The sequence below is a fragment of the Perognathus longimembris genome, chromosome 2 (genome assembly GCF_023159225.1).
Source record: "Perognathus longimembris pacificus isolate PPM17 chromosome 2, ASM2315922v1, whole genome shotgun sequence".
NCBI classification, from domain to species: Eukaryota; Metazoa; Chordata; class Mammalia; order Rodentia; family Heteromyidae; genus Perognathus; species Perognathus longimembris.
Window position 1 is genome coordinate 73,361,795 of NC_063162.1, and position 23,547 is coordinate 73,385,341.

General features: G+C 43.2%; 1 protein-coding gene across 1 annotated transcript in view; it reads left to right on the forward strand.

Moving 5' to 3' along the window:
* Positions 1 to 23,547, forward strand: part of Dpy19l1 (dpy-19 like C-mannosyltransferase 1) — a 56,778-nt gene that overhangs the window by 11,094 nt on the left and 22,137 nt on the right. Inside the window, exons 7-11 of the mRNA XM_048339481.1 lie at positions 8,620 to 8,677; positions 13,998 to 14,089; positions 17,855 to 17,954; positions 19,445 to 19,522; positions 22,400 to 22,486. Coding sequence (XP_048195438.1) covers positions 8,620 to 8,677; positions 13,998 to 14,089; positions 17,855 to 17,954; positions 19,445 to 19,522; positions 22,400 to 22,486 — 415 coding nt within the window. The remainder of the gene's footprint in view (positions 1 to 8,619; positions 8,678 to 13,997; positions 14,090 to 17,854; positions 17,955 to 19,444; positions 19,523 to 22,399; positions 22,487 to 23,547) is intronic.

The following is a 23,547-nucleotide window of genomic DNA, read 5'->3' on the forward strand; positions in this document are numbered from 1 at the left end:
CATTAATAACTTACTGTTCAATTTTACAACAGTATTTCTAGAATGTCTACTTGTAGTTATAAAATTATCTTGCATGTGCCTAATTTTTAACACACTTAAGATGGTTTTAGAGGCTTAAATATAGCACATGGTGAGGATACTTATAAAAGTTTTAGCTGTTTGTTGGTATTTGGGCATGACCATTATGTATTAGTTGCATGAAAACATAAAGGAAATCCACTTACTGCCAAATGATATTAATGATATTAATGGCTTTTATTTTTCTAATATCAGTGAAGTCAGTTCTACATAAGTACTTATGTGACATATTTACTTTGCTGTTCAGCATTCGTAACACTGAAATGGACATCTTAAAGGTCTCACGTTTCTTTGTTGACAATTTATTACACTACCTTTGTTGCATTTCCTGATGCCTTGTAGTTCAGCGTTGAGGGCATCTGGATTTTGTTTTCAAGTTGAGATAAAGCAGGAGTTTGAATTCACCCTTCCCCCATTATCTTCCTGGCTTTGGAATTGTGGCATGGCACACAGCATTTCAGTTCAGTGTCTCAGGAATCTATTGTTTGTAGCTCAATGTTGTGATACATAGCAGTTATTCTGTAAATGCTTCTCATCTAAGGAAGTGATCCAAATAAAATATCTCTGCTTGTGGATTTAAAGATGGTTTGATGCCAGTGTTTTTGACTTGGATATAAGAAAGCTCTTTTAATTATTAAATTGGGAAAGTGAAGTGAAAATGGCAAGTTTAAAAGGTGGTGTGGAAAGGTCTGTTTATACAATCAGACACACAGAAGCACTTATTTTTACCTTTAGGAGAAGGTCAGGTGTGCCTTGGGGGACAAGTTCTTTGCTGAGGACTGCCGGCTGTCAGACAGATACTATGTCACATTTGGGAGATTAGATTTCAAGTAACTGAAGTTAAATCATGAAATAAAGTGTCACTGCTAGACTGCTAATCTAGTTATGCTCCTTTTTAACTAAAAGAATCTCTAAGCACTTAGCAAGTAAACCACACTGTCTCTAGGACTGGTGTGGGTGACTTTGGCTTGCTGCCTGAATTGTCTGTGTGTGGGCACTGAGTCATGTAGTCTCATTTCTTACTGTAGTTTTTCTTTATTGTCAGAGTGATGTACAGAGGGGTTGTAGTTTCATACATAAGGCAGTGCGTACATTTCTTATCCAACTTATCCTCCTTCGTTTTTCCCCCACCTTGCCCCCCTCCCCGTCCCCCCCCCCCATGGCTTACTATAGTTTTCATGCTTTAAAAACGTATGCCGTTAGGTCAGGAAGTATTAATAAAGTTCTCTGTGGAATTAGACAATTTGGAGATCTGCTGTTTGAGATGTCAAGAGGGGGCATGCCGGTCTTCCTTACTGGTTGTCCAGACTCTGCTCCCTGCACCAGGGCCACTGGGCACAGCTGGCTTTAGCCAACACCTGCTGCTCTGGCTACTTCTTGCTGCCTGCATCACAGCACATGTCTTTATTTTCTCAGCTCCACCTTTGTAGTTTATGGGCTCTTTCTGAACCCCAGATAATCTCTTAGCCCTATCCAAAGGCAGCTCTGATGAAAGTGGAAAAGCAGATTTGGTTTCTCCTACTATAGCCCTGATGTACCTAACACACAAGACATCAGTGACCACAGGTCATTGGCAGGGGAATTCTCTCCAACACAGCCTGCTACTATATCTGCAGTGGACACCAACTGTGTCCCCTCAAGTCCATCCTGAACTACCCACCTGGAGGTGGTATCAGATGCTCTAAGTTGATGGCTCAGGCCCACCTCCTGGGCTAGCCATGAGGCCTGGGTGGCCAACCTTGTGCTGCATACTCATTGTGGCTATAATGAGAGTCACCAAGACCTCTGTTTGGTGTTCATCACCTTGCAATAGTGACTCACAAAACTCCAGGAAACCTGCTTATGTCCATTGCTTTATTTTATGGGTGTGACAAAGATGCAGGTCAGAGATGTGTGGGGTGGCCTGAGGTGGGTGTGAGCAGCCCTGCCCTCTTCCAGTGAGCTGCTTCCAGAAACCTTAGGGGTATTGTCTCCATAGGTATTATTGATTGATCCATCACTGGCCATTGATGAACCACTTAGCCTTGAGCCCCTCCTCCCTCCCTGGAGGTGATGAAAAGTCCCAACCTTGTAACAGCCTCATATTTCCTGTGACCAGTCCCCAGCCTGAAGCCACCAAGGGGCTGCCAGCCACCAACCAGCTCACGAGAGTATAAAAGACACTTGTCACTTTGGAGATGACACAGTATCACAGCACCTTCCCAGCACTCCCAGTGCAGCTTGAACTTGTGTACTTGGGGCTTTATTTTCCAGAAACTCTGACTTTTCTCTTGGTCCCCAGAGGCAGAAAAGCAGTGGTGCTGCAGTACCGCTCCTGGTGTGTGTATTATTCCTGCTCAGAGTCTCAGATAAAGAGACCCAGGAGGGAAGCACCAGGTCAGGAATGTGAACTGTGAAGAGCACGACTATGCATCAGCACTCTGCTTCAGTGAGCCTGCCAGGTCCCACTTAAGCCCTGGAGGATGGCTATCCCTAGGGAGCCTGTGGGTGGGCCTGGACCTCATGTAGGGCTTTAATCAGGAGCTTGACTCCTTAGGATATCCATTGGCAAGATCATGAGTCAGTCTAGTTGGTGGGAATGTGTTGTAGGCAACAGAAGTACCATTCGCAGCAGGATAACCTGAGGCTCTGACTTCTCCACTGTGCTCTTGGCTTTGAGGAGGAGCTTTGAGAAGGAACATAAGGCTGCTGGTTGATGTGAGCAGTAGGCATGTGGGGGCTGAGGTAAGATAAAGAGGGGAGAATGTGGCCCAGGCTCCCTGACGTGGGGCCTTAGCTGTGGTCACTACATAGTGTGCACTGTCTGTCTGAGATGGCACACACTGTCTGTGGTAGCATGGATTATCTGTCTGCAATGCTGTGCACTGTGCGATGGTGTACACATCTGTCTACAATAGTGTGCATATCTATGCAATGGTGTGCACTGTGATGGCATGCACACCTGTGTGACGGTGTGCTCTTTCTGTGATGGCATGTATAGTTGTCTGCGATGGTATGCTCTGTCTGCAATGGCATGTACAGTTGTCTGCGATGGTGTGCTCTATCTGTCTGTGATGGCGTGCTCTGTCTGCAGTGATTTGCTCTGTCTGTAATGGTGTGCACCGTCTGCAGTGGTGTGCCCTGTCTAGTGGTGTGCATTGTCTGTGTGATGGTGTGCTGTCTGTGATGGTATGCACTGTTGGTGATGGTGTGCTCTGTCTGCAATGGTATGGTCTGTATGCAATAGCGTGCACTGTCTGCACTGGTGTGCACTGTCTACAATGGCATGCACTGTCTGCAATGGTGTGCTGTCTGGTGGTGTGCTGTGTCTGGTGGCATGCACTGCTTGTCTGCGATGGTGTGCACTGTCTGCGATGGCATGCACTGTCTGCAATGGGGTGCAACAGTCTGGTGGTGTGCACTGTCTGTGATGGCATGCACATCTGTGCAGTGGCATGCACTGTCTGCAATGGTATGCATGTCTGTCTGCAATGGCATGCACTGTCTGCGATGGCATGCATTGTCTGTGATAGTGTACACTGTCTGATGGCATGCACTGTCTGCTACGGCCTGTATGTCTGTCTGTGGTGGTGTGCACATCTGTATGTGATAGCATGTATGGTCTGCGATGATGTGCAATGTCTTCAATGGCATGCACCATCTATGATCATGTATACATGTGTGAGGTGGTGTGCACATCTGTCTGTGATGGTGTGCACATCTGTACTCTTGATGTCTTCCTTTGTGTGTAAGTCAGCTTCTATTGCTGTGACAAAATACATGAGAGAAACAACTTGGAAGGATGAAACACTTTAAGCCTTTGCTTCCTAGATTCAGACAGCCATGGTTGCTGGCTTTGCTGCTTGAGGCCTGTTGCTGGACAGAAAACCTGGAGGGGAGTTTAAAGCTGCTCCTCCGGGTAGCCAGGTCCCCAGTACTCCTTTCCAGGGCTCACCCCCAGCAACTGGACTTATTTTTACCAGGCTCCAACACACTCTGGCAGGCAAACTGTAGGCAGCACAGGACCTTGGGGATGTTAGGATCCGGACCCTGAACACCATCCTGCTGGCTTCCTTCACTGCCACTTGCTGTGTTTCCTATGCTTTGTCTTGGTTAGTCCTCTTGGTTTACTTTCTTAGTTTAGAGCATTTCTAGTAATTTTTGAGAGTGGGTTAACAGGTGGTAAATACTTGTATTGCCTTGTTTATTTGAAAATGTTTTCATTTTGCCTTGGTATTGGTTATTGGAATGAATAATGGATTCTAGGCTGAAACAGTTGCCTGAGAAATTACTTTTTTTCCAGCTGTGGTTTCTACCTTCTAGGTCAGACCTTTCTTAGATATTTGGCAGTCAAGGCTAAGGCTATGATGATTGAGACTGGAAGAGTTGTAGTAAATGTCATGTAGTGTTGTAATGATCTGAAAGTGGGAGATTATAGAATTGTGAAGTGGTCAGTTGGGTAGGACGGAAAAGACCTATATGAGTTTAGGAGACACTGTCTTGTGAGAATGAAATTAAATGTGGTTGCCAAGCATCTAAAAGAATGTCTACCTTTAGAAAGTTGGTTTTTTTGGTTGTTGAAGTGAATAGATAATGTACTTTTTCATGAACTTCTGTACATTTCTTGCTTCTTGCTCTTGTGGCCACTCTGTTCTTGCCCCTTTTTTGAACAAATACTATATGTATGCTTCCCTGACTCTACTCCATTCTCTCTTGCTTCTTGGCATCTGTGCAGAAAGCCTGGCCATCTGCAGCTGCACTAGTCTGCAGAAGATGCTTTTCCTCCACAAGTGGACTGAGCCAGCCCTAAGATGATGTCTTCATCTTCTGCTGTCTGTGCTTCTCTCATGCGTGTTTGGCACAGGAGGCTTAGAGTGGCTCCTTTACACTAGAAAGTATTTAGAATTGGCCTCATTTTTGGCCGTGTTACTGAAGGGCCTGAAATTGGGATATGTCCACATCCACCCCCTTTTCATTTGGCTTAATGCTCTTACATTTCCTCTTCTGTCGCCTATCATACTAGCCAAGGTACCCACGAAGGCAGTCAGTGTTCCAGGCTTAGTGGTGAAACAGAAAAGAATATGTTATTATCAAGTGCTCACTTCTGGGTTTTCCAACCTTTTGAAAGAAAGAGTAAACTTCCTATATTTGAGATATCAACTTTGGTTCCATGTGATTTTTTTTCTTATACTTACCTTAAGAAAATCAAGCACTTACTGTTTATACCAGCTACATTTTTGGCTGACAACACCTTAAATAGACTGAATTGTACCATCTCCAACTTTTCCAGCGACATGTTTTCCTGAATGTTCTATTAACTTGGCCTGTTAGCATATCTTTAACCAAACCCATTTGGTCTAACAGTTGCATATGAATATTTAGAAGATAAGAATTTCTGTTTAGTATGCATAAATTGATGGAAGTTACTGGTTGAAAATATTGATATTTTTTTTTTGCCAAGACCTGCTCCATCCAGTTCTTTGTTATTTAGCAAAGGACAATCTGTCCCCGCCTGGCTGACCCCTGGGGCATTCAGGCTGTGTTCTGTCCTGACTCTGAAGTCCACGTGGACACTGGAGCTGTCCCACTTCCCTTATGTTTGGGGACACCCCAGCTTTATCTCACCAGGCTTCCCTTGGCTCCCCCCAACAGCCTGGCCTCTCTCCACACTCTTCTGCACACTGCGTCCATGTCATTGTTCTCTGTCTGTAGCAGCACGGCTGCGGCTCAGAGCTTGAGCAGGAAGAAGGACAGTGGGAATGGGCTGCCTGGAGGTGCAGCAGGGATGGATCTGGAGAAGCATTTTGGACACTTTGCCATGTGTGGCTTTGAGTCTGAGGAGTGGGCAGCCAGGGCAGGGTGTGAGGATAGTGGTAGTGTGGTTAGATTATTTTACTTTTAAGGGTGTTGAGCATGCTCTATAGAGGGAGTGGCCTAGAGAAAGGGAGGCCATGCAGAGGCTGTTGCCAGCCTCCGGGTGGGGTGGGGGAAGGGGCACAGACTTCCATGAGGAGGCGGACTGCAGGAAGGACAGAGATGTTTCCAGTGGCAGCAGAGAGTGTCTGGACTGGAGGTGGGTAGGCAGTGCAGTCAGTCCTCAGCCTCCCCAGAACCCAGCAGCATGGAGGCTGGGTAGAGCAGTGGTCCCCTGACCACTGCTGCGGAAAGCATGGGTGGCACTCGGGGGTGTTTGCCAGCAGTGCTCTGAAGCAGTTTTTGGTGTCTGCTGCAGGTGAGGACCACAGCAGCTGCAGTGAATCGGGCAGTTCACGATCCAGTGGGCCAAGGCTGCGTAGTACTGGTGGATGGTGGGATGATGTGCTTTTATCTGTTGCTTGTAACAGATGGGGGAGGATCTAGTGGAGAACTATTTCCACTCTTCTTGATTCTCATTTCTGACCTATGTCTCTATTGTTTGTCTCCTTCCTGGAGTGCACTAATGACTCCTTCCCATGGCTTCAGTGACCCCCCCTCCCCATCAGCAAATAAATCCCTTTCCATCTGTAGGAGGGATGGCTTAGATTATATGTATTGATTAGGAATAATTACTGCTAATTAGAGAACAAATAAGCTTCAGAGAGCTGTGAATAACATGCTTTCCTTGAGGCTGGGTGCCCGTGACTTAGGCATATAATCCTAGCTATACAGGAGGCTGAGATCTGAAGATTATGGTTCAAAGCCAGCCTGGGCAGACAAATTAGAGACTCTATCTCCAAGTATCCATTCAGAACTAGGAGAGGAGCTATGGCTCACATGGTAGAACACTAGCCTTGAGCAAAAGAAAGCTCAAGGATAGTACCCAGGCTCTTAGTGCAGACCCCAGGACTAGCACGTGCACATGCTTGCACATGCCTGCATGTGCACCTGCACACACACATTTCATATGTTTATAGAGAAAGATCTGGAAGGATGGACATGGCGAAACACCACTGTCTCTCATGGGTGCCCAGGATTGGAGAGGGCAGGAAGCAGGAAATCACAATTTCTATTCAGTTCAAGTTATGTCCTTTTTGTTTTGTTGGAAATAAGTTGAAGCTATTTCTTTTTTTTTTTTTTAGAACCACTCAGCTGTATTTTAACCCTTCTAATTTTGAGTCACTGTGCTGCACCTTTTCTGTTGAGGCAGATGTTGAAAGCGTGCATGGAGCCTGCTATCCATGCTTCCTGCTTCTTTATCCACCCTCTTCTGTGGTCTGTACTTGTCTCCTCACTACCCCTTGCTGTTCCTCAGGCTGATAATGGACAGAAAGCAATTAGACACTCCTACAGTTAGAGACCTCATTAATCTCAGTCACTTCCTTACCAGTGGCTCAGAAACCCTCTTGTCCCTCCAACTTGCCTCACTCCTAGGTCAGGTGTGTGCCAGCCCTTCAGGCCTTTAATGCTGTCTCCTTTCCTCATAATCAGCAAATGGCTGTGCTGCTTGCTCTATAGTGGCAGTGAAAATGCCACAATCTCCCATTCAGTCTGGGGCTGCAGGTCAGTGTTCTGGGGTCCCAGCCTGCTGGTGGGGAGAGGGGACATGTGCTGGCCAATGTCTCCACATTCATGTGTCCCCAAGAGTGAGAGCCAAGGCTTGTGCTGGCTTCTCCCTCATTCCCTGTTACCTCTGACCTCTGCTGCATAGAAAGAAGGATTTGAACAGAATAATAAAAAAAATGCAGCATGAGCTAAACTGAGCCAAGAGACCTTGAGGGTAAGGATGAGGGAAGCGATGGTTTGGCCAGGCAGCAAGGGGGCAGGAGCAAATGGCCATGCTGGGTTCTTAGCCCTGGTGGCTAGCCTGATTGTCACTTGGATGTTTGTTACTGACTTGTAGAATTTTACCTGTACATAGTGTGTACCAATGTGTGTGCTGTTCCTGGAAAACTGCAGAAATCTAGCCCGGGGATGGGGTGGGAGGTAGTGGAACAAGTCTAATGTGCTTGTGTGCTTCCGTTTCTGAGAAGGGCAATGTTGGCTTCCCACTTTTCCCAGTGTCTTGTCTTCTGGAGCCCTTGTCTCTGCTTTCCCTGTCCTTTCTTAATGGTAATAAGTACCCCAGGAAAAGAATTTGTGTAAAGCAGAACAACACAGATGGCACTAAAGAAAAAACAGAAAGAAATGTTGGTGTGTGATGTGCATTAATATGACTTGAGAGTCCTCCATTCCTTCAGTTTGTTGTGCAGTAAAGGATGAAATGTGTGTTGTTGTTGTTGTTTTTCTAGTCCTGGGCCTTGGACTCAGGACTTGGGTACTGTCCCTGGCTTCTTTTTGCTCAAGGCTAGCACTCTGCCACTTGAGCCACAGCACCACTTCTGGCTGTTTTCTATATATGTGGTGCTGAGGAATTGAACCCAGGGCTTCATGTACACAAGGCAAGCACTCTTGCCACTAGGCCATATTCTCAGCCCATGAAATGTGTTTTGTCTAGTGATATTTTGAAGGAAAGGAACTGTTTTGTAAATCAGCACAGGAAGTTGTAGTGGCAGAACTGGGTGGTACTATCATATACATTGTTTTACTTTGGAGGACTCACCAGCATCTCTGTTACTGAGTTACTTTTCTTTTCTTCTTTTCTAGTGGCAGCCGGTTAGGAGGCCTGGTTACTGTGTTGTGCTTCTTTTTCAATCACGGAGAGGTAGGTGGTAAACAATATTACCTTCAGAATCATCCCTGGATTGTTTCTTCTTTAACCTTAATTTATACAGTTCCTTAATCTCTCTCTACTGGGGCCTTGCACTTCCTAAGCAAATACTCTATCCCTTGAGCCATGCCTCCAGCCCCCATTTGCTGTGATTGTTTGCTTTGTGCTTGTCCTGGCCTGGATTGTTATCTTCCTGATGTGCTTCCCCATGCTTCTAGGGAAGACGGGCATGCACCAGTGCCTCAGCTGCTGTGCTTTTCCTGCAGCTGGAGTAACAGGTGTGTGCCACCATGCCCAGCCACTGGTTGAGATGGGAATTCCATGCCCAGCCTGCCTCCAGCTACAGTCCCGACTCTGCCTAAAAAGTATCTAAGATTATAGGCTTGAGCCACCACATACCCATTATTATTATTATTATTATTGTTATTATTATTTTGATCCAAAGTTTAAATTCTGGTGTTCACTTTAAGTTCATTTTAAGCCCTACATGTGTTACGTGGGATCTAATTCTCACTGATTTGAAGAAATAGTGGGCCTGGGGCCTGGGAATGTGACTTAGCAATAGAGTGCTTGCCTAGCATGCATGAAGTCCTGGGTTCAATTCCTTAGCACCATATAAACAGAAAAAGCCGGAAGTGGTGCTGTGGCTCAAGTGGTAGAGTGGTAGCCTTGAGCAAAAAGAAGCCAGGGACAGTGCTCAGGCCCTGAGTCGCAAGCCCCAGAACTGACAAAAAAAAAAAAGAAAAAGAAAGAAAGAAAGAAATAGTAGGTCTGTGAGACTTTCACCTACTTTTAGAACTGTGAGAGCTCATGTTTCAGGCATAATGTACCTTTGCAGAATATCCTATTATCCTTTCAAATCTGCCTGTGTCTCATGGCTTTCTAGAGAGAATAGCATTGTGATAGGTGTACCCTTGCTTCCGGCTGCCTGGCTGGATCCTGCCTCTGCTGTAGGGCTATGTGACCTGAGCACACCTTCTGTTCTCAGCATAGTTTCCTGTGTATAAATGGTCATCTCATAGGACTCTGTAAGATGACTTCAGATACAACTAAATTCCTGTGTGCAGAGTGCCTAGAACACTGTTTGGAGCATGATAAGTAACTGTCAAATTGTTAGCTTGACTTATTATTCTGGTTTGTTATAAATATTACTGAAAGTTTAGTTCAAGTTAAATTCTAATATAAATTCGAAGTGCCAATGAATTTCTTCTTCTAAATTGATCACAGTTGGTGATAAGTGTGTAGAGACATATTAATCTTACGACTTTTGGAGGGGGAATGTCAGCTTGCTTTATATGAAGTGACTCATGTTCTTTACTGAGTGTCTGTAATATTTTGTTTTATACATGTTATAAATCTCTCAGTGAATAATCACACAAGTTTCATACAGAGTAACTGGTGGACTGTCAATCTGTGAGGTACTAGTGGATTCTCTCATATGCACTTTGAATTTAGAGTCACAGGAATGTAAGCTGAGTCTGGGCAGATGACAGAGCCTTACGGTGTTGGCAACAGCACAACTGTTTATTGGTGCACTGAGCAGAGGAAAGACTATGGATGCACATTGTGTGGTGCACACCAAAACATTTTGTAACACAGACTGTGAGCACGGCTGAGGAAATGGGGAGTAGCTTCTGGATAATGGAAGAAGGGAACATTGTATGTTAGCAGTAAAATGTTGGAGGAAAGCGATGATGCTTGGAAGTTTTGGAGTCAAGACAGTTAGAAAGACCTCTCACTGTCAAGCACAAAGGCCCACTGTGTTACTGCCCACACACTCTGGGGCTGCTTATAATTTCTTAGATTTCTGACACTCATTTATATGACCAGCATTGCTTTTCAGTTTCTGACAGTGGGATTCATGTGATTCTGGTTTTTTGTTTTTGTTTTTGTTTTTGTTTTTGTTTTGGCTGATTGTCTTTCTTCATTCTTTTCAGATGGTTTATTTAAACACAGTAGACATCACTTCCTTAGGAAAAGGTAACTAAATGTAATTACAGTTAGTTAGAATTTTAGTTTTATCGAAATAGCCAAATAAATTACTGTATTTATATGTATTGAGCTTCAGAAGATGAGAAAAGTGGCATTTTTTAATGTAAAGACATGTATTAGAATAACAGCATGAACTTCAGTTTGGGGTGAGATTCTAGTGACAACTGAGATAACTGCAAGTTTGTAGATTTTTGCATTTGCTTTGGCTTTTGAGATTTTCGGACCCTATTTCTTTTGCATTGTGAATCTGTGGCCCAAATGACATGGTATTTGGAAGAGAAGCAGGTACTCATGCTCTCTGTTCCTGTGGCTGGTGGCAAGTGTTGAACTTGGTACTCTGCATTTGGATTGCTTATCACTCAGTACCTAGTACCTCGTGAGTGAAATCTTTATGTGCCCCAGATAGTTACTACTTATTTTTAAGTTCTATGTTACTGCTTTTCCCATTATTGGATCTAAGCTAGTATACAGCATATGTTTTTGAATTTTCCTTTTCCCTTCCACGTGGTTTTATGAGGAAAGACTTCAGCCTTAACAAAGGAACTGTGAAAATGTAGCACAGATAATAAAGGCAAATTATTTAAAACAAAAATAGAAGGTTTTCAAATCTGAAACTTGAAAATACAATAGTGGGCTATTAGCCATCATAGTAATAGTCAGTGGTACTTTGGTTGTGATAGCAAAGGTCAATCATACAGAGTTACACCTCAGTAAGAGAAATCTGCAGGTGTCCTCATGGACCGAGCCTCTACCTGCAAGGTTCCTTCTGTCGCCATTAGAAGTTCTTGTTAGGATGGAAGCCGATGGTTTTCTCTGCCTTCTCTTTGTGAGATCACATCTCCCCCTTTCCTTGTTGTAACATCAGATGTTGAAGCATGGATGGTGCTGCAGGACTTATACTATGCTGATCTACAAGTGTCTATTGAATACTGAGAAAACCGAGGAGGGGGGAGGTATAACAGGAAGAGGGGGAACAGGAAGACCCAGAGGAAGGGAGGAAAGAAGGCTTTCTCTGTTTCCGTCTTCCCTCCAGTATTTTACTGAAAGAAATTTAAAATGTAAAATATTGTAGGTGTGCTTTATCATCTTTAACATTTTGTCACACTTGCTTGTTTTCTGTGTTGTACACACACATTGTACTTTGTACTGTTGGCATCCCCTACATCGCTCTGCACATAGCTGAGAGCCAAGGACATCAACCATCCTGCAACATCACAGCATTTAACATGGACTGTTTAGACGGTATCTTCATATTCTAATTTCCAGTTATCCCAATAAGTTCCTTTTTTTTTTTGCTTTGGGTCAGGTTATCACTTTATCCGGAACAATTTAGAGCAGTTCCTAAGTCTTTCTCTTGGCCTTTCCCACATCGTGGACATTTTTGTGGGTCCCAGGCCTGTTATTTCCTGCAGGCCCTGTAACATTCTCATCCTTCAGAAGGAGACTGTGGGTCTGACCTCTCCTATGACTGGTTCTGCTGCGTGGGGCTTTGTGAAATGGAATCATTCTTTCTCTCTACATTGTTTTCTTAAGTGCTCACTCTGGGATTCCCTCCACCAGCAAAGTGTAAGCATCTGGGTTTCCTTCACTTCCTCGTCAGTGTTTGGTGGTCAAAGGCAGCAGTGTCTGCTTATGGTCTCACTTTGATTCCTCCTGATGATTGAAGAGAACACAAAGGTCTTTTGGTCCATGGGGCTCTGATTTGTGCAGCTCTGTGCTGGGTGTCTTCTGCAAAGGCCTTTGCATGGCTGTGGCTGCCTTCTTGTCCTTCTTGGGTTTTGCTTGTTTGTTGTTGGTTTGGTGAACTGAAGTTCTTCATTGAAGAAAGATTTTATCAGTATTTAGTGATTTTTGAGCCCTGATTTAAAATCTTCCTACTGCAAAACATAAGGATCATCTCTTATGTCCTCCTCTAGAAGTTTAATTGACCTTACTTTTGTGTTAGTCTGAAGTAGATTGAAGACTCACACCTTCACTTTCCCAGTGTGGGTGTCCAATTAACCCATTGCCATTTATTGAAGACTGTTTTCCCCACTGAATTGCAGTGGTGGTTTGGTTATAAATAGGATGATGGTATATGTCTTGACTTTGTATCTGGCCTCTCAGTTCTGGGTTTATCTTTGAGTTCATATAATACTTTCTTGCTTTCTAATACTTTACAGCTTTCTAAGTTTGATATCTTATGCTGTGAGTCTCCAGCCTTCTTCTTCAGTATCATCAGAGCTGTTCCCGATCCTTTGTGCTTCCATAAATATAGAATCAGCTGTATCTACTGCTGTGTCTTGCTGGGATTTTAAATGTGATTGCTTTGAATCCCTAAGTCATTTCAGGGAAAATTGACGTCCTAAATCTCTCAAATCAAATCTTCTAATCCCTTTCACATAGGTATAGCTCTTTATTTGTTTTAGGCTACTTCATTTCCTCTCAGAAATGCGTTGTGTATTTTCATGCCTTTGTTAGAGTAATTCTAATGCACCTGTTTGTTATTCATTCATTCATTCATTCATTCGTTCGTTTGTTCAGTCTTTTTTTTTGGCCAGTCCTGGGGCTTGAACTTAGGGCCTGAGCACTGTCCATAGCTTCTTTTTGCTTAAGGCTAGCACTCTGCCAGCTTGAGCCACAGCGCCACTTCTGGCCTTTTCTATATATGTGGTACTGAGGACTCAAACCTAGGGCTTCATGTATACGAGGCAAGCACTCTTGCCAGTAGGCCGTATTCCCAGCCCCCATTTGTTCATTCTTGATTCCTTTGATATATTCCTTCAGCCTTGCAGTGCTTTCTTTATGGCACAGTGGATCCCAGAGTCACCTTGTACCTTCTTGTCCCCAGGTATTGATCCAGTTGTTTTCTAAGCCATGGGTCATATTAGTGGGAAATGGTATTTAGAGACTCCAGCCTGGACAATAGCTTCCAGCTCCTCAGATAGGAATCATTTCTGTGTTCTGGAAACTTCTACTAGTTATGTTGAAATATATTGTGGATTGTTATAACCCACTCTACTGCTGGCAGTCTCACTCACAGAGTAGATGCAAAGGAAATGGCATGTCACACAGGAGACACCTGCACTCCCATGCTGGCTGCAGCACAGTTCATAATGGTGTGGCTTACAGAGGAGTCCATGACAGATGCTCAGTCCTTCAGCCCATTTGCTTGCTTCCCTTTCTTTGTTTTGCTGGTAGTGAAAAGTAAAGTCCAGTAGTATGGTTTTTGATGCCTGCTGGTGTGGGAAAGCCCTCCTCTCTGCACTTACAAACAGCAGCTTGCACTTGAACTCCTCAGCAAATACCACAAGTACATCATACTCTCGATGTTCCTTTTCAGTGCACCCGGGTCATGTGGACTCCCCCTCTCCGCGAGAGCTTCTCCTACCCATTCCTGGTTCTCCAGATGTTGCTTGTGACTCATATTCTCAGGTAACTGGGACCTGGGTATTAGGTTACATTTTGCCTGAAGTAGATTCAACCACAATTTCTTGTTTAGGTTCATAGTGAAAAGGGAAGTGAGTCTGATTACGGTGTCTGCAAGTGTACGTAGACATGTCAGAGTAGAATACAACCTCTTGTACAACTCAAAGATGCTAATAAAAATAAAATTTAAATGTCAGCATAATAAATTAAGATGTGTGCTGAATTAGTAAAGGCATTTTAGAAGTACAGCCTAAAGCCACTTGGTAGAAAAGATGTTGCCTGTGCCTGCCATTGGGCCTTGGGCCTCATTCCTTAGTGTCCCTGGTAACTGCTGAAGGAGTGTAAATTAATGTTTAGTTCCACATTTCCACTTCCCCAATCTACAGACAATGGATGGAAGCGGAAGGGTGGTTATGCTAGACTTGATCTTGTAAATACAGTTCTGTAGAGCAAAGATGTTCCAAAGTCATTATACTCAGGTACAGTCCCATGTAATTTACTTTTCTACATTTGTTTAGCACCCTTGAGACTCAAAGTAGGGTTAGAATCCCTGCTGATAACTCAGGGCTGGGTTAGATCATGGGCACTTGGCTTTTAGCTAGACTCAAACACCAGAGGCACTCAGAAAAGTTCCCCTTCCTACTGATAAGCACAGAGTTTGATATGCTACCTTACTCCAGGGGGTAAAATAAAACAAAATTAAGCCCGAGAAAAATAGAGCAATGCATGATAAAAACCTGAAGCTTGAACTGAGACTGTGATGTGGTGTGCTGAATTTGGAAGAACTGTCGAGGTCTGTTATGCAATGAAAGCCGTGTTCCTCCCTCTGAGGACCTCAGCCCTGCGTGGCCCAGTCTCCCAAGCCACACCTTTCACATCCTTTCCCAGGTGGCATGGGTGGTGGCTTTGGCATTAAGAGGTTTTAAAGTCCTTCCAACTGCAGACGTATTGCTGCTGTCCCTATATCCTCTATTCTAAAAGTCCAAGTTCTTCTTCTATCTTCCCATTAGGTAAGCCTCTGTGAATTTATCACCTTTGGTGCTGCCCTTAGGTTTTGGTTCTCCTTGGAGATGATTTCTTTCTGGATATTTCTTCCAGAAGTGTTGTACCAAAAAGGCCTGGATTCACCTGCAGAAACTGCTTTTCTGTATCCTCATTCTCCAGCTCAGCTTTTTTCTCTAGTGTGATTCAGACACTGAACTGCCCTTCTTTTCCCTCTGCTCCAGTGAGAGCAAACTTGTTTTTCTCTTGCTGCTTCCTCTGATCTGACCTGGGAGCTGTGGGTACCACGGCTCTAGTTGCTGAGCTTTGCCTCCTTTAACCATGTGAACTTACTTCCATGTAGTTCTGTAAGTCAGAGGTGTTGGCAGGTTCTCTTCTTGGAGACACTGCCTGTGTTCCTTGGCTCCTGTTCTTTTCCATCATGATTGCCAGCCATGGTCATCCTGTCAGCCCACTGTCACCTCCACTGCCCCTCCTCCACTCTGCATCTTTATGACTATCTTGATTGCTGCCTGTGTATGGAGCATCTCCTCTTTAGTCACTAGGTGCTTAGTAACATCAACCCCATCTGCACCCTGCACCCGCACTTCCCTGTACAGCAGTCTCCCTGGCTTGGGGAGATGTCTTTGGGAGCCATTGTTCTCCACACAATGGGTGTTCAGTCTCAGGCCTCTAGATTTTCTGTTGGGCTCCTTCCAGCTGCCTCCCATGCTGGTTCCCTGGGCCTCCTAGGTCATTGTCACAGCTGCACCCACCTACTCGCCTTGTTCTTTGCTGAAAAGTTTATTCAGTCTTTACTCTCTTTTACTCTCTCTAGGGTTCTCTCACCACTGCTGGCTCTGATTCTTCTCTTGGTTCCCTCACAACATTCATAGTCACCTCACCACTTCTTGCAGGAACTGCTGGCCTTGCCAGGTTGTATGCCTTTTGGTAACCTCCCTCCCTTCTTGCCAGGATGGTGACTGCTGTGGTTGCCGTCCCTAGTCTCAGGCATGGGGATGGCTTCCATTTCGTTGGAAGTGACAGCTGTGCTCCCGAGCTCAGTCTGTAGAGCGGGACAGCCACCTCCACCTCTTTAGGACTTATGCAGATTTTCTGCCTTTCTGCTGAGGGGTCACAGCCTCTCCTATGGTCCTTGCCATCAGCTCCTGGCTCCTTTGGAAGAGTAGCCATTTCTTTCTTTGGGGCTTCCTGCTGTGAACACCTCCTAATTCTAAAGGAAGCAGGGATGAGTGGCTCAGGTCAGCCAAAGAGCAGTCACTGGAGAGAGTAGTGCTGAGAAAACTGTCAGTCATGAAACGGGAAGGACTGCCCCATTCTAACTTCATTAATAAGACCAACGCTTATCCTAACTTCATAAATAAGGTTAGAAGTACATTTTGTTTAAACAAGTTGGTTCTGTGCATCTTTGAATTGTAAGTATTTTTAAAGATTCAACTTAATTTGAATCATCTGATAGCACTGCTTTCATTTTCTTGTTCCTGAAACTGTGTATGTTCCATCTATGACTTTGAGCACAGTGTGTATGTATGTCCCCTGTTTGTCATTTGGGTCATGTTGTGTATGTTCCCTGTCTGTGTCTTGGTCATGGTGTGTATGTTCCTTTCCTGCGTCTTGTTCATGGTGTGTGTGTTCCTTGTCTGTCTGTGACTTGGGTCACATGGTATATGTTTCTTGTTTGTCTGTGTCTCGGGTGATGGTGTACGTGTTCTCTTGTCTTTAGTCTTGGGTCACGGCGTGTGTGTTCCTTGTCTGTGTCTCGGGTCGTGGTATTCGTGTTCTCTGTCTTGTGTTGTTATGCACACGTTCAGGACCCCCAAAAAGACAACCAGAGACCAAGACCGATGTAAACAGCAAAGAGGCGTTTATTGCGAGCTAGCTTGGACCTCCGCTGATGACACTCAGAGGTCCCGAGTCATAATCTAGCAATCTTTTTATATCATGAAACAAACAACTCTTAAGCAGTCTGGGGAAACTTCCACACAGTCAGGCATATGTTTGATTAACAATACATCACACTAAGCAAGCAGAGGGAAATAGGCTAATCTTATCTATAGTTAACTTTGTTAGCAGAGGGCCATAGTTAACTCTGTTAGCAGAGGGCTATAGTAAAACTTTGTTAGCAGAGGGCTAAACCACATTCCTAAAGTTAAACTTCAATCTCTGTTTATATCTAACACATACATCCTCCATTTGAGACATTCAGCAGTTTTTCTCAAAAAATGTTTTGTACACGCTTTCTGTGTAACCTCCTGATTTAGGGGAGAGCAAGCTTAGATTTTTAAGATGGAGTCACTTAGGCCCTTTTCAGTGTCTTGGGTCATGGTGTGCATGTTCCTTGTCTTTCTGTGTCTCTGGTCACAGCACCACAGTGTCCTGTCTGTGTCTTGAGTTTGGGTACCCACCTGTGAATCCAGCACTCAGGAACTTTGTGAACTTGAGACCAGCACAGGCTGGCAATGTAGTGAAACCCAGTCGGATACAGTGACAACCAAACAAAGCTCACTGGATTATAACTTGAAGTTACTCATTGGCTACCCTGGCTGAGACACGCCGTTCTCTGGCCAGGCTTCCAGTTTTACAGAAATAATGAATATTTACTTTTCATGGAAAATTGTGATTGAGTGTCAGGAGGTATAATTCTGATCCACTGGTTCCTTTTATGTTCAGGCTGTTAGAACCACATCATGTGAGACTCTTAATTTGCAGTTGGGAGCATATTAGATCATTTTGTGGTTAAGCTTACTGATATTTATTTTATCTTTCAAGGGCTACAAAGCTTTACCGAGGAAGCCTGATTGCGCTCTGCATTTCCAATGTGTTCTTCATGCTTCCATGGCAGTTTGCTCAGTTTGTACTCCTTACTCAGGTACTGTGTTTATGCTCTTATATTGGCTTAGTAATGATGTGAACTCAGTTGTATAATATTGTCACAGAAATTTTATATGTGGAATTACAAAACTTTGCTGCTTAATGCTTTTAAGAGACATTAGAGCAGCAAATGTGAGATTCATTATTAATGAATATTACTTATTTGCTAGGAGCAGGTATTGAACTTAGATTTGAATTTCCTTGTTATTCATTGTTAATGTGCTTGAAGGATATGGAAGGCTGTAGCTTTTAAATAAATGTTTTACATAAGTAAACGGTATTTCTTTAACAGATAAGGCCTAGCATTCTTTTCTGTAGGGTGGCTACATGTAGCCTGGCAGGATGAGGAGACAAAACCCCATGTTGATAGGTGTTATACTGTTCTCCGAGTCTCCACATCCCTTGCTGCCCTTCACTCTCTGTGTTTTGTCTCCTCCCCTGCTGCTGTGTTTTCTGTGCTGGTCATTTGTGTGAAGCACTCCATGTGTTGCTTTGTAATATTCTTTGGGATGTCTTACTTCAGAAATGAAGCCAGACCTGATTTAAGTCTTAGCTCTACTCACTAGCTTTTCAGCTTGAACAAAAACTTTGTTCCAGTTTTCACCTTCTTAAAATAAAATAGAAGAGTAAGAAAGTCTACTTTACTGGGTTATGGTTAGGTTAGATGAATTAATGTATGTAAGAGTCTTAGTCTGGGGCTGGGGATATAGCCTAGTGGCAAGAGTGCCTGCCTCGGATACACGAGGCCCTAGGTTCGATTCCCCAGCACCACATATACAGAAAACGGCCAGAAGGGGCGCTGTGGCTCAAGTGGCAGAGTGCTAGCCTTGAGCGGGAAGAAGCCAGGGACAGTGCTCAGGCCCTGAGTCCAAGGCCCAGGACTGGCCAAAAAAAAAAAAAAAAAAAAAAAAAAAAAGAGTCTTAGTCTAGTACCTAGGGCTTACCTTAGCTCCTGAGTACTGGGATTACAGATACATAACCCCATGCCTCACCCATTTCACTGCTTTTTATCATTTTTAAGTAGGCTTGACTCACACTTCTTCCTTGGGTCTTGTCTTTTAGACTGCTTATCCTTCTTTGGTTTGGTAATGTTTGTGGCTTAGATTGTCTCAGATACTTTCCCAGAAAGTTGCTGTGTTTAGTCCCTGGGGCAAAAATCCTTGGACCCAACCCCTCTGTCCTGGCCTTCCAATAAATGGAATGATAGCTACGTGTCTGTTGATGTCAGTCGAACAACACTAGTGGAGCTGGTGCAGAGGCCAGCACACAGTGTTTTCACAATCACACAGAGCCTGGTGCCCACGGACCAAGGAAGGCAGCCGGGATTTGCTACATTTGTAAATTAATCATTTTAATAATAAATTGTCAGAAAAAAGGAAGACTAAAGCTCACCTTCTGTATAAGTCATATTAGTAAACATAATCTTTATTCTTATAGATATTTAAGTTTTATATGGGATTTTAAATATACTTCCTTTTCAATTTTCAGATTGCATCCTTATTTGCAGTTCATGTCGTGGGGTACATTGACGTAGGTAAATTACGGAAGATCGTTTATATACACATGGTAATTCTTTTATCATTTGCTTTCTACTTAATCCAATTTTAAACTCCCAATCAAACTAGCTGTATAGAATTACAGTCAGTTTCACAGTGAATGAAGACCAGTGTCATTCCCGCACTCTATGCTGTCAGTTGGCTTTTTTAATAGGTTCTCCAGAATGTTGTAATTTGGTTTTTTTACCTGATTGAGGCTGTACCCCTTTTGGGTTAGTGGCATTCGTGAAGGAGAAGCACAATGTGGTGGATTTTGTGTCTGTGGCACCATCGGCTCATGTGGAGTGAAGAATCGCTGACAGGCATCTCCTGCGCACATGTGGAACCTACAGGGACTAGAACCAGAGACCAGCAGTAATGTGGCTATGCTGTAGTAGAGCTGGGAGCAGGCAAGACAGGCCCAGCGATCAGTGTCTGCACAGCATCAGTCGCATAGCAATGAAGATGGTGAGGACTAAAGAAAGAAGAAACAAGTCCAGTAGGGCCTGTCAGAAGCCCATGTCAGGGTAGAAGACGGAGGTGGAAGATGGGAATGGGCAGAGGAGGGGGCAGGGAAGTGGCTACTGGCGATGAGAGAGGAGTGTGTGTACATTTGCTGGAATGGCCTTGTGGGCTGGTGACCCAGAGCTGGGTTGATGTTGATGAATGTGTGTCTCTTAGAAACATGTCTTCTTTCTGTCATTAACTCTTTAATATAAATTAGGTGGTTTCTTCTAGTAATTTTAGTGCTGTGATAGTATACATTATTAGTTTTTATTCTCTGGTAGTTGATAGATGTAAAAACACATTTACATATAGAGAGACTATGAACAGACTCACAGAATAAACAGCTACAAGTGTGTTGTCTACATAGGACATGCTGTTTTAGTTGTTTGGCTAGTTTTTTTGCTTGTTTTGAGACTGTAACGAATGGGATTGCATTCTTGATGTCTTTCTCAGTATGTTTGTAATTTGTATATAGAAAGGTCATTGGCATTTGCATTTGATTTTGTATCCTGCTACTTGGCTATAACTGTTGAGATCTAGAGGTGTGGAATCTAAGGTCTTCTGAATGTAGCATTATATCATCTGCAATAAGGATAATATGCTGTCTTTCTTTCCTACTTGTATGTATCCCTTCTATTTCTTTCTCTTGCCTTGTTGCCCTGGGTAAGAATTCCAACACCATATATGGTGGCATTGGAGAGTGAGCAGCTTGTCCTCTTCCTGACAGTAGAGGAGATGCTTTCAGTTTTCTTCATTCAGTGTGATGTTGGCTTGGTTTGTTCTGTACAACCTCTGTTATGTTGAGGTATGATTCTCTGTTTCTGCTTTCTCCAGAGCTTATGTTATGGTAGGATGCTGAATTTTGTCAAGGGCTTTACCCTTGTCTGTTGGATTGAGCATGTGATTTTTATCTTTGATTGTGTTTATGTATTATATTACATGTATTGATTTATGTGCATTGCACCCTCCTTGCATTCCTAAAATGAACCAGTTTGATCATGCTGTATAATTTTTTAACGTGATGTTGAAGTTGGTCCTTAGGCTTTTATTGAGATTTTCTCTGTTTATCAAGGAGATAGGTGTGCAGAGTTTTCTCTTTTTTTGTTATGTCATCTGATTTTGGTGTCAGTGTAATACTGGCTTCATGGAATGAGTTTGGTAGAGTTCCTTCTATTTTACAGAATACAGTAGTAATAGAAATAATATTATTTAAAATATGCACAATCTGTCATAAGAGAACTTTATACTTACTATATTCAGTATTGGACAAATATTACTCTAAGTGTATGTTATTAAAGAAACTAACCTTAATAAAAATGTCATCTTCAAAACTAAAGCTAATTCTAAAATTCATATTGGAATACATACATTTTCATATATGTATGTAGATAAAATACAAAACTCCGAGTAATATATATTATTTTATCTTTAAAGGTTTATAAATAATCTTGAAGAGCTAAAGGAAATGACAATTTGGCTAACATAAAATGATAGAAAATAATTGTGATAAAAATACTACAAAGATTAAAAAATGAACTGGGAAAAAATCTTGTATATTTGGTGGATAAATATCTATGTTCTGTGGTGTATAATAGTGTCTCTTAAAAAATAAAACCTAACAGAAAATTGTATAGTACTAAAAAACAGTTTACACACACACATACACACACACACACACAAACACACACAGCAAATAAAATTTTGCTGTTTCTCGTCCAGCATTAAAAGCATGAAAAAGTGAAACAAAGATGTAATTTTTTTCCCCCCATGAGATTGTAAAGTTTTTAAAGGAATAAGCAGTGGGTGCCGGTGTATAAATGAGCAAGAGCTCTCCTGCCCTGGTTGTAGGGAATAAATGGGTATAGAGCCATCCGTTAACTCTTCCAATTTTGAAATGTGTGTGTCTTTGACCCATCAGCTCCACTTGGGTGGTGTACCTGCAGCATGCCAGGTATGAGGACGAGACAAGTGGAGGTGGAGAGCCCTGGGGGCTCAGCGGCCCTCAGCGGACAGGGAATTGTGTCACCCTTGTAGTGCCGTGCTTCTCCCAGTGCTTTAGTAGAATGGGCCAGGCAGGGTGCCTTCAAATAAATCATGAACTGGATTACTTTAGACTGGTGCCTGGAAAGATGCACAGGAGACTGTAGATGAGCTCTCTCTCTCTCTCTCTCTCTCTCTCTCTCTCTCTCTCTCTCTCTCTGTCCTTAGGGAAGGAAGTCATAGGGTCTGTCTCCATCTGTCTCTAGGAAGGGAAAAGCTGAGTGGAAAGTGGACTCTCCATTGTGCAACCCCTTTTATGTAGTTTGAATTGTGTCCATCACAGCCCTATGCCCTTTTCACAATGAACATCACTGCTTTTGTTTTATGTGCACTAATTATACTTATCTTGGATTTTTTCCAGATTTCTCTTGCACTTTGTTTTGTTTTGATGTTTGGGAACTCAATGCTATTAACGTCTTACTATGCTTCCTCCTTGGTAATCATTTGGGTAAGTAAGTGCTCCTAAGAATGTGGTGGGGATTTTTTTTAAGTTGATCACTGGCTCGGGATTTGTGAGTGGATTCAGCAGGAACCACTTTCTGGCAAATCTCTATGTGATGGAGCTCCAGTTCTCATTCCAGGGACAGTTGAAATTGGAAAGCAGGGCACCTCAACCTCAGTGGCCCAGCCTGTGCTTTCTCTTCTGGCAGCTTCTCCCTCTCCTGTGTTTTGGTTTCAGGGGGCATTCAGACACATTTTTATTCTTTTTGCTTCTCTTTTCCTTTCTCTCTTTAAGTTTCAGTCTAACTACAGAAGTCTGAAGGAAGTTAGACCTTCAATGATGGTTATGCCAACTTTCAGGGGATTATACCACCCCAGTTCTGTGCAAATTGAAGTCATGCTTTAGCACTAGGTGGTGTTCACTTTCGCACTGACTCCTGCACTGCCCTGACATGAATGTCTTCTGCTTTTTGAATTATCATTTCAGTTACTCAGATCACTTTGGCAGTTGTGATTTTTAGAACCCATAATAAATTAGAAGCATATTATTTAATTATCTTGCTTGACAACTAGTAATTTAACACCTATTTCCTGAAAATGTGCCTCTTTCCAGTTTGGGCCACAACCCTCTGTAGGTATTCAAATCTAGTATATTTGGCCACTGTAGTCAGCAGTAGCATGTGGGGAGGGGTGTGACCTCATGTGTAGCACATGTGACAATGTTCTTAGTTCTCTACTCTGCACATGTGCACTGACAAACCTGCACTGCACTGAGGATACCATATATAACTGTATTTGTACACAGGGAAGCCACTGAATACTGCATGCAAGTAAAAGCTAACCTAAGTGCATTTATCAGGAAATGTCACTGAGTTCAGTTGAGCACCTGTAGGCACTTCTAGGTCTCTTGGTAGTTTGCTAAATGCTTCCCACTGTGGTGTGGTTTCAGTGTAATAAAGTATGTGTATGCATACTTCAGATATGTCTATGCTAGCAATGATAGAAGATAGTATGCTCATGCATGCATACTTGCACATACCCTTTTGCATTTGATGGTTTGAAACCTGA